We start from the raw sequence: 9,197 nt of genomic DNA on the forward strand, positions 1-9,197 counted from the left end.
CAAGAGCCAAAGTGAAAGCGCAAAAATAGGTTTGAGTCATTATATCTTGACACATTCAACATAGTGAGTACATTTTTTTATCAGATCCTGAGATGTGTGCGAGACTGACATGCAGGAAGCATTTCCTTTTTTTGATTAATAATAACTTGTTTCAGCAGACAAAAAGTACCTGCAATGTCATTGCAAGAAAACGTCCAAATTTAAAATGCCTAAATGCTAAGTTCATGTTGTGAGACTTACTCACAGCTCACCAAACACAGAAGACCGATATAATAGCAAACAAATGTCAGCCAGAGTCAAAGGTCTTTGAAATTTGCATAAGTATCAAATGAATCAAGATAATGTGAAGCAACAGTGTAGCAGAAAATGTAATGATCCTACAATATAAAAACAAGAAATTTATCATATTAGTTTTTAAGCATCTGTTATCGTGTCATTGCCTTGTCTTGAACAAAATTTGGATTTTGTGTACGAAGGCCTTTGACTGCCTGAAAGATGTCAACCACATGCTCACATTTTAGCTTTTCCAATGCAATGTCAATGGCACAGAAAGTTCCAGCTCGATCAACTCCATTGCTATTTGCAACAGGCGTAGAGATATGTATAAATATTAAATATAGTGAAGACAAAGTATTTAAGATACTTGCACATGACGACAATTGGAGTGTCTCCTGTTGTTTGCTGTGTTTTCTGTAGCTTTCCCATTACCTCAAGAAGAGTTGCCGAGCTTGATGGGCACTGGTGATGAGGCCAGTTTGTGATGTGGAATTGCACTACAGACCGACTTCCTTGCTCCTAATCACAAGATAAGGTAAGATAGGACTTATATTGAAGTATAGTATTAAATTTATCAGTAATACTTTGCAAGTCAGAGACAATGTCCGGACTGTATAGCCTTTAAACAACGTTTGACTGACAAGTTTGACAGAAAGATTGCCAACTTCTAAGACAGAACTGGTGGGCCAGTAAGTAGCTGACATCTCCTAGAATGAGACATTCATATCAGACACTCACAGTTCACTCTTTTACCAAGATCGATTGCTTTTCCGTTTTCTTCTGTCAAAGTCAGCATCACAATAGCACTGCACTGCCTCTCCCAAACCATGCGCCAAAAATCAGGAATAGTGGTCTCCATTGGTGCTTGAGTGGTAATATACATCAGACGCCTGCGATATCCCTAGAAATTAGTTAATAATAAATTACTAGTACAACAACATTCTATTGCGCGCCCGTGTGTGTATACATATGTTGTACAGTTCTTACGTCTAGCAGACAGGCATTAATGTATGAGCAATCCGGTTTCCCTGCAATTGGAGATAGCTGAACCCGGCAAATATCGGCTGCCATATACACAGATTTATGTAATTTTCCAACTTAGAGTATGAATGTTAGTGGTTATACGTGGAAGACATTCTTTGTAGCGATTCTTTTTCTTATTTGCTGCATTAGAGCCTTGCATTGTCGTGAAGTTGGACGTATCAGGAGTCACTTTCACGAGTAGCTGCAAAAGGTTAGCCAAGTATAAACAGCTAGCTTGCAATGCAATGCAACAGTGTGTGTTGAGCTCACTTTCATTTGTTGCTCATAGCCTGTAAGTCCAGTTTCTTCATCGGTACTATAGAGTTTCTTCATGCGGGCTCTTAGGTTGTATGGTGCAACGCCTGTGTTATTGCATAGAATGTACTCCAGCACAGCATCATGGCAAAAAATGTATTGATCCTGTCCAGTCAGTACACTGCGCTCATATACAACTTGTGGCGATATACTGCCTTACCTCGGTTTGGACCATTGATGGTCGATTTTCCCTCATTGCGGTAATGCAGCTAAAAATATCTGCTTGATTTTCCATTTCTAATCTCTTCAGGGAGTAATCCACAGCAATGAATGTTCCAGTTCGTCCGACTCCAGCGCTGTAGTGCAGTGTGAACAAGTCAACTGTAAGATAACAATCACTGTATCTGCAGTGTTATACCTGCAGTGAACAACAGCGGGGCTTCTTTCGTCAAATTTTTCGTGGTGTGATCTAACAAGTTTGATCAAACTCAGTAATGATGTTGGATATTTAGGAACCCCGTGATCTGGCCAGCCAGTGAAATGAAAGTGCATTACAGTTCTTCCTGTATCGCATCCATCCTAGAAAACTTTGTGACAGTTTGTCGTTTAAGTAAGGATAGACTTGTTTGCCATACCCGCTCAAGGACCAGAGTTCGAACGTCAAACTCAGATACTGACATTACTCGTGAGACGCGAACCGTAATATCTTTGAAAACACTGACGTCATCTGGCCAGTACTTTGAGCATTTTGCCTGTCAAATGTGTCACTCAGGTACAAGGCGATCAACACTTTTAGAATTTGCTACTGAAACACTGACTTCTTACCTTTCCTTTTTCTTCTAAGTTTGTCACCATGACAATACTCTTGATATTTTTCTCCCATACCATTCTCCAGAAATCGTACACAGTGTTATCAATCGGTCCCTGAGCAGCTATGTAACCCTTTGGAGCATCAGGCCCCTATAAAGGTATGACCACATTTGACATCAAATTCATTGAAGAATGTTTGTCATACTGTCAACCATACGTCCATGAAGGAAGCGTTGATGTAGTCTGTGCCAGAAGTTCCTTCAAGAACAACTCTACTGTGATCATCTAGACACACAAAGTCTAGTTACGAGCAAAATGATGTTGTATGATTGTGCCACACATACAGGGAACAATATTTCCGTATCTGTTCTTGTTTCTATTGATTTCAAGTCTTGCAGCAGTGCAGGATTGATTGCTACCTCTACCCAGCATCTGTCAAATGTTGAATTTGCTGTCAAGCAAATATTACATAGAAACTAATTCGCTTACTGAATACTGGCTGGAGAAGCCCCAGTTTGAGTTAGCATGCATCTCTGCAACATAGTTTTCAAACTCTTCACCAGAAACCGGCCTAGGACCTAAAAAGTCTTGGCATTGTAGTTTACAGTTTCTCTGCATTTGATGAATTTTTATACCGTGTAACGGCATTTGTATTTCAAGTTTTATTTGGCATCTGGCTGTGCCTGCAACGTTTGTAGCATGGCAATCATATGTGCCATAGTCCGTGCCACGAACATCTGCAATTTCTAGCCAGCCGTTTCCGAGGATCCTGTATCGCTCAGAATATGCAGGAATTTCTTGTCCCTGGAAACGCCATGTCACTCTCGGTGAAGGCGCACCATCAACGTCAACTTTCAACAGTGTCACTTCTCCCAAGATAGATGAAACTTTATCATCAGTTGCCGTCAGTGTTGGACCGTCGAACACTTAACAAATTTACATTTAGTAAATATACTATATATTCATGAATTACAGTTTATGATATAACCATCTAATTCAGTTCCTGAAAGTCCTTGCTTTGCACGCGTAACTTTTCTGCAAGCATAAATATTTGTTTTCGCTTGTTATTTTTATAACGTTGTCAGGTACCTTTTCCAGATGATAACTATAAGAATGATTACCAAGATAACAATAATTAGGACAACAATAGTAGCAACAATCGGTGCAAGAGAGCTTTTCGTTTCACTAGGTAAACCTATACAGATACCAATAGTTGCAAGTACTTACTCTTGCTATGGAATTGGATTAAGTCTTACTTATGGTTAATGCTTCGCTTGTGCTCCAAAGCTGAAACAAATGGAAACAAACGTTTATATCAGTATCGATGAGTTTATGAGTGCCTTATTACCTTGTCATCGTCTTTGGAGATTGCCCTGATACTGTAGGCGTAATCAAAACCTCGTTCTAGTGGACCATTGTAAAACCCGTTGTGTTCTTTCTCGTCTCCAATAGTAAATTCGTTTGAAAGTTGGGCATAGTTAATTCGTGCTGCAATGTAGGGTGTGTTCAGAGGTATTGGAGTGGAATAAGGAGCCATGGCATCGTTGAAATTTACAGTCGAATGTGTTGCACCAGTGCGAAGCTTAGCCACTAAAATTTCAACAAATCTACAAAAATTGTGATATTTATATTTTGAAAGACGAGGCTTGATTTATATATTGTACCCAATTTCTCCGTTGATAGTAGAAGGCTGAGTAATGTGAACTTTGATTGAGTTTCCTGCAATAGTTTCATTTGATGGGGGTAGTTGAGGTTCCACTGGCGCTAAATTTACAGAAAAGTATTATAAAATGAGATCCGGTGTCTTGCATAGGCCGGATCTAGATACACACATCAGCGCAAAAATGCACATGCAAACGCACACATTCGCAAACACACACACACACACACACACACACACACACACACACACACACACACACACACACATGTATGCATACACGCACTCACTCACTCACGCACGTATACCTTGAGAGTGCGGCGATATCTCTATTAACTTATATTATCTTGTAGTACATGGTCGGCTGGTCAACATGGCATTTATTGTCCGAAGACGGAAGGGGTTCAATTTCGAGATTATTGACGGAGCCGCAGGCAAGGTCAGTTATTGAGGTGATGAGCTCTGTTTTAGAAGGTGACATTAATGCCATGTGTGTTGACCGTCGATGACCATGCCACAAATGATTTATTGTATGGGCGTGGTTTGTAGCTGTGATCAGTAGATGCATGTCCTCCCTAGTTTGGAGCTGCATTGTCGTTAAAAACAAGCAATGCCAAGCTGTTTGTGATTCTAACATACGAAATTACCTTCGCGCTGTTTGGGGAGGGTGGTGGGTGGTGTGGTGGATGCTATAGTACTGTGTCTTGGGAGTGTTTGGTATAATAGCCAAATGCTTAATTAATCAGTTTGTGAGATTTTGTAAGGGTAACAGGCCTTTAACGCAATTTGCTAAAATATAATGTTTACTCTAAAATATATACATTCTGGTATATTCTGATATCAAAACGGTTTGGGACTTTGATGTACCTTCATTTGATCTCTAGACGAGCGATGCGACTGAATTATTTAATTTGTTAACCACGCCCATCGAATAAACACACTACATTCTTGTAAAAGGACGCATATTATGTTTTCGAAATCGTACCTGCAATTTTAGTTTTGGTTGAAAATTTGTTGCTGCTAGGTCCAGATCCCTTGATAGTGTAGGCTACAACTGACACTTCATAATCAACATCAGGTTGCAGATTTGAAATCAACTTAGCAAAGTCGCCGTTGGGAAGACTCTGAGTGACATCGAATGTTTCGTTTACTGTAACAAACTTTGTTTGCCGTTGCTCAATGTAGCTTTTACTTCCCAAAATATGTATCTAATCCAAACACACAATTTTAGCAAGTAAGTATCTTACCTCATTCAATGCCTCAACTCTTATTAATTAATCTTGGTTGTTGTCATTATCATAAAGCAAGAGATATTATCGTAAGTAATGTCACGTTCAGTAGCCAGTTTGTGATAGACTAAATCATACCTTATAACGTATGATGTTTCCTCTTTTTTCCATTGGCTCTTCCCACGATAACTGAAGAGATCTAGCTGTTATGTTTGATGCTTGTAGCGATAATGGTTTACTTGGAACTGATAAAGACAGCTAAGAATTTGCAACAGCATTCTCTAGAACAAGATACGAACTCACTTCCTTGATCCGTTACTCCAAACTGCTCCTGACTGAGATTACCAGGTCTTTTTGTAAAAGCTTGTACCTGTCAAAACAATTTTTAAGAAATTCTAATGATGCGTGGAAACTGACCGTACTTGAACTGTGTATTTAGTGAACGCAATCAATCCACTGATTTCTGCTCTCTTACTTGTAGCATTGACTGTCAGTTGTTGTAGACTTTCATTGCCTTTCCCACTACTATCTCGATAGAATATCTTGTAATTCCGTATGTTGCCATTTCTTAAGGCAGGTGGTTTCCATTTAACAGTCAGACGATATGGGTCGTTTGAGACCAGTTCTACAGAGACGTCGAGTGGTGCAGAAGGTGCTGGAAGAGCACAAACAAAGAGCAAATGCAAAGATAACAAAAATATCATTATTAGCATATTTACCATCTTCTAAAGTTTTTATCTGAATAGATTCGCTTTTTGGTCCTTCAAGTTCTTCATTGTCTACTATGTTGACGGCAGTAACAAAGAGTACGTAGCTTGTAAATTTTTGGAGATTTGTGATATTTGTAGACAGTTCGTCTCTAATTACGATCTCCTTATCAACTGATGACGAATTATAGTAGACTCGATAGAACGAAATATTTCCATTTGGATTTTCTGGCGGTTTCCATGAAATTGAAATACCCGTAGATGAAAAAACTTCAACAGATACAATAGTAGCTTGGCTGGGTGCTAAAGACATTGCAATTGTTGAAAGTTGCTAAATTGATCTTTTCTATATTTTACCAGCAGCAATAGTCGTTGCAAAATAGTTGTCACTGGAAGGACTCACACCGATATCGTTGACGGCTTGTATGTTGATGGAATAGCGAGTGAAAGGTTTGAGAGAAGACACAACTAAAATAGTAGATGAGATGTCATTCAATCGTAAAGCATAACGTTTGGTTGGGTCGTTCGTAGCATTGACATAAATGACGTAATGAGTGATATCGCTGTGTTGATCAAATGGTTTCTTCCACTTTATTGTAATATTTGTTGCAGTCCTATTTACCACAGTCACTTTTTCTACTTGAACTGGAGGACCTGAACAAGGTCACGAGTTAATTAAATGTAGAACAGCATGCTGATTTGATATTTCTTGCCTTTGACTGTAACACTTGTGGCGTTTGAGATCGTATTTCCTACTGCATTGGATGCATGACAATAATATGTTCCAGAATCGTTGACAAAACTGTGACTGAATGTAATCTCAAGATTGAATGTAGGTTCTACATACGTGTCTGTCACGTGTATTCTTTTTGTGTCTACATCAACATCACGCTTTTGTTCACTGTCGTATTTCTTCCACTGCCATTGCACGGTTGGACGGGGTTTGCTTTTACCCACACATTTTAAACTGAAAGACGTATTGTTGTTGGTCTGAAGAATAACTGACTTTGGGCTAGCTGATACTTCAGGAAGATCTGTTAACAATAGGCGATACATTTTTAGTAATTACACACAAGTACAAGGTCAACCATTAGACATACAAAACACGTCAAGCTCTGCCGTTTGCGACTTCTGTGATCCCACCTCATTAGTAGCAACACATCTGTATTTCCCGATGTACGATCGTGATACGTGTTTTAATTTTAAGAATGACATCGTAGTAACGTTTTGACTGCTGTTTGTAATGATGACTGTTTCAGTGCTCTCGATTTCCGATGAGTTGCGTAACCATCTAATAGTAGGTGGAGGTCTACCAACTGCAGAGCAGTTAAGGCTTGCCTGAGAGTTTTCAGTAAATTCAACATTTTCTGGTTCTTTAGTAAAGTGAGGTGACACTGCAACATTTAATTTGTAAATCTATTGTATCGCAAAAATATACAGGCACTTTTTACCGTTTACAGTAAGGTTTCTTTGCAGAACGTCTTTTTCGTTTGTGAGATTTGTTTGACATGAATACGAACCGGACTCATTTACTGTAACGTTTTGGATTGTAAATTCCATTAGTAGAGATGTCTTGCCATTAGCAATTTGATTTCCACTTAGCGAGGTTTCATTTCTTGATAGAAAGATAGTGTTGGCTACTTTAGTGACTTGAATAGAAGGCAGCGGGTAACCGTAAATCCAGCAACCCAAAGTTAATGATTGACCGTACATGACGTTAGGTGAATATGATCCTACTACTACTGGTCCATCAACACGAAGAGCAACTACCTCATATAAAAACAATGGCGACAAATAGATTTGTAGAATAACGTAATATGACCGTTTGGGCGCTTACCGTTAACAGTAGCGTTGACTACCCTTGTTCCAAAAGTGTTACTGGCTGTACAATAGTACGTTCCCCCATGTTTGGACGCATTAACGTTTACAATTTCAATAGAACTTTTTATCGATGTATTTCCTTTTACCTCTGGTTTGGCAGTAACCGTTTTCCGTCCTTGAAACGACCATTTAATATGCGGAATTGGATAACCGGTGGCCTTGCACGTGATGGTTACGTTCTCTCCCCACATTGCTTTAACTGGATCACTGGAAATGATTTGGGCGTCACTGCGTACTAAAGATCAACTATATAATTATAGAATATATATATATTAATAATTTTAAGGTTCGCTGTCTCACCCGAATATCGAACACTGTCTGAAACGTTTGTCAGAGGCTTTGGATATGAACGTCGAGTCGCGACATCAGATTTCGTTATGCAACGATAGTCACCAGCAGACAAGATGGAATTCTGCAATTTTACTCTGCTGCTTACCGTATGCATAGTTTCATTGAGAACCGTATCTGTCTGTTCGCTAACAAAATTGTAGGGTTGTCCATTTAGACTTTTTTGCCAAAGAATTTGAGGCGTAGGATATCCTGCAGCAATGCACTCAAGTATTTGAAAATCTTTGAACAGATTTGTATCGTCACTTGGACCTTGCTTGATAAAAGGATAAACTGTGCAATGTAAACATATATTTGATTAAGACCTTGTATATGTATTTTCTTGTAACTGTTCTTACTGTTGACAGTAGCTTGTGCCGTTGCCTCGACATTCGAGTTTTCATAATAAACTCGACATGAAACGTTTCCCGCATTTTCAAGCTTCCAGGTAAATGAAATTTTAAGTTCGGCGTTATATCTATATTGTTTAGCCTTCTTTTTCAATACTCGTGAAGGTAAAATCATTCCTTTTGCGGTTTCTATCGTAACGTTTGGTTGAGAAGTTGCCTCAAAACCGCATTTTAGTACATTTTTGTTTTTAGGTGTCGTCTGGCCAGAAAACACGCTCATTCCGTCAAAAGTTATGAGTGGATTCAAAACTACACATAAAATTGGAAAATATTACAGTGCACACGCATACAAACACGGTTATTTCGTAATATAAGAATAATATCTCTCACCTCGTATGCTGACATTTGAATAAATTCTTTCGTTACTTTCGCCGGTGTGCGCTTCGCACACGAACTGTTTTTCTGCATCCGTGAAGTGTAGTTTGTCGATAGTAAAATCAAGTGTGTTTCCGTCCGTGCGATTATGTTTTACTAGTCTATTTGACTTGTCGTCCGATATCCAGCGTAGCACGTGCTCACTTTTTCCTGAGACTGAACATGATAATTTGAGTGGTTCGCCTACCAACCCATTGTAAATTGACTTGAATGAGTCGAATTCAATGTCGCCTGTTCAGCAAAC

General features: G+C 39.1%; 1 protein-coding gene across 1 annotated transcript; it reads right to left on the reverse strand.

Moving 5' to 3' along the window:
- Window positions 1-62: 62 nt before the first annotated feature.
- LOC134185806 (tyrosine-protein phosphatase Lar-like) lies at window positions 63-8,003 on the reverse strand. Its single transcript, XM_062653686.1, has 31 exons — window positions 7,798-8,003; window positions 7,412-7,726; window positions 7,061-7,354; window positions 6,674-6,994; window positions 6,318-6,614; window positions 5,973-6,263; window positions 5,676-5,908; window positions 5,557-5,623; window positions 5,392-5,498; window positions 5,010-5,232; window positions 4,029-4,128; window positions 3,713-3,971; window positions 3,621-3,651; window positions 3,454-3,559; window positions 3,353-3,399; window positions 3,000-3,290; window positions 2,854-2,942; window positions 2,709-2,796; window positions 2,582-2,649; window positions 2,380-2,514; window positions 2,190-2,306; window positions 1,973-2,133; window positions 1,775-1,910; window positions 1,570-1,719; window positions 1,402-1,501; window positions 1,264-1,340; window positions 1,043-1,177; window positions 861-983; window positions 644-795; window positions 441-576; window positions 63-377 (listed from the first exon to the last, which is right to left on the reverse strand). The coding sequence occupies exons 2-31, from the start codon at window positions 7,671-7,673 to the stop codon at window positions 297-299; spliced, it is 4,677 nt and encodes a 1,558-aa protein (XP_062509670.1). The 5' UTR covers window positions 7,674-7,726; window positions 7,798-8,003; the 3' UTR covers window positions 63-296.
- Between the last annotated feature and the right edge of the window lie 1,194 nt (window positions 8,004-9,197).

Source organism: Corticium candelabrum, chromosome 10 (assembly GCF_963422355.1).
Source record: "Corticium candelabrum chromosome 10, ooCorCand1.1, whole genome shotgun sequence".
NCBI classification, from domain to species: Eukaryota; Metazoa; Porifera; class Homoscleromorpha; order Homosclerophorida; family Plakinidae; genus Corticium; species Corticium candelabrum.

Coding starts and splice junctions, on each gene's coding strand:
- LOC134185806 (XM_062653686.1), bottom strand. CDS start 7,673: ATGTACGGTCAATCATTAACTTTGGGTTGCTGGATTTACGGTTACCCG. Junction 1,911..1,972: donor CCCGCTGTTGTTCACTGCAG/GTATAACACTGC, acceptor ACTGCACTACAG/CGCTGGAGTCGGACGAACTG. Junction 1,502..1,569: donor GCTATGAGCAACAAATGAAA/GTGAGCTCAACA, acceptor AACCTTTTGCAG/CTACTCGTGAAAGTGACTCC.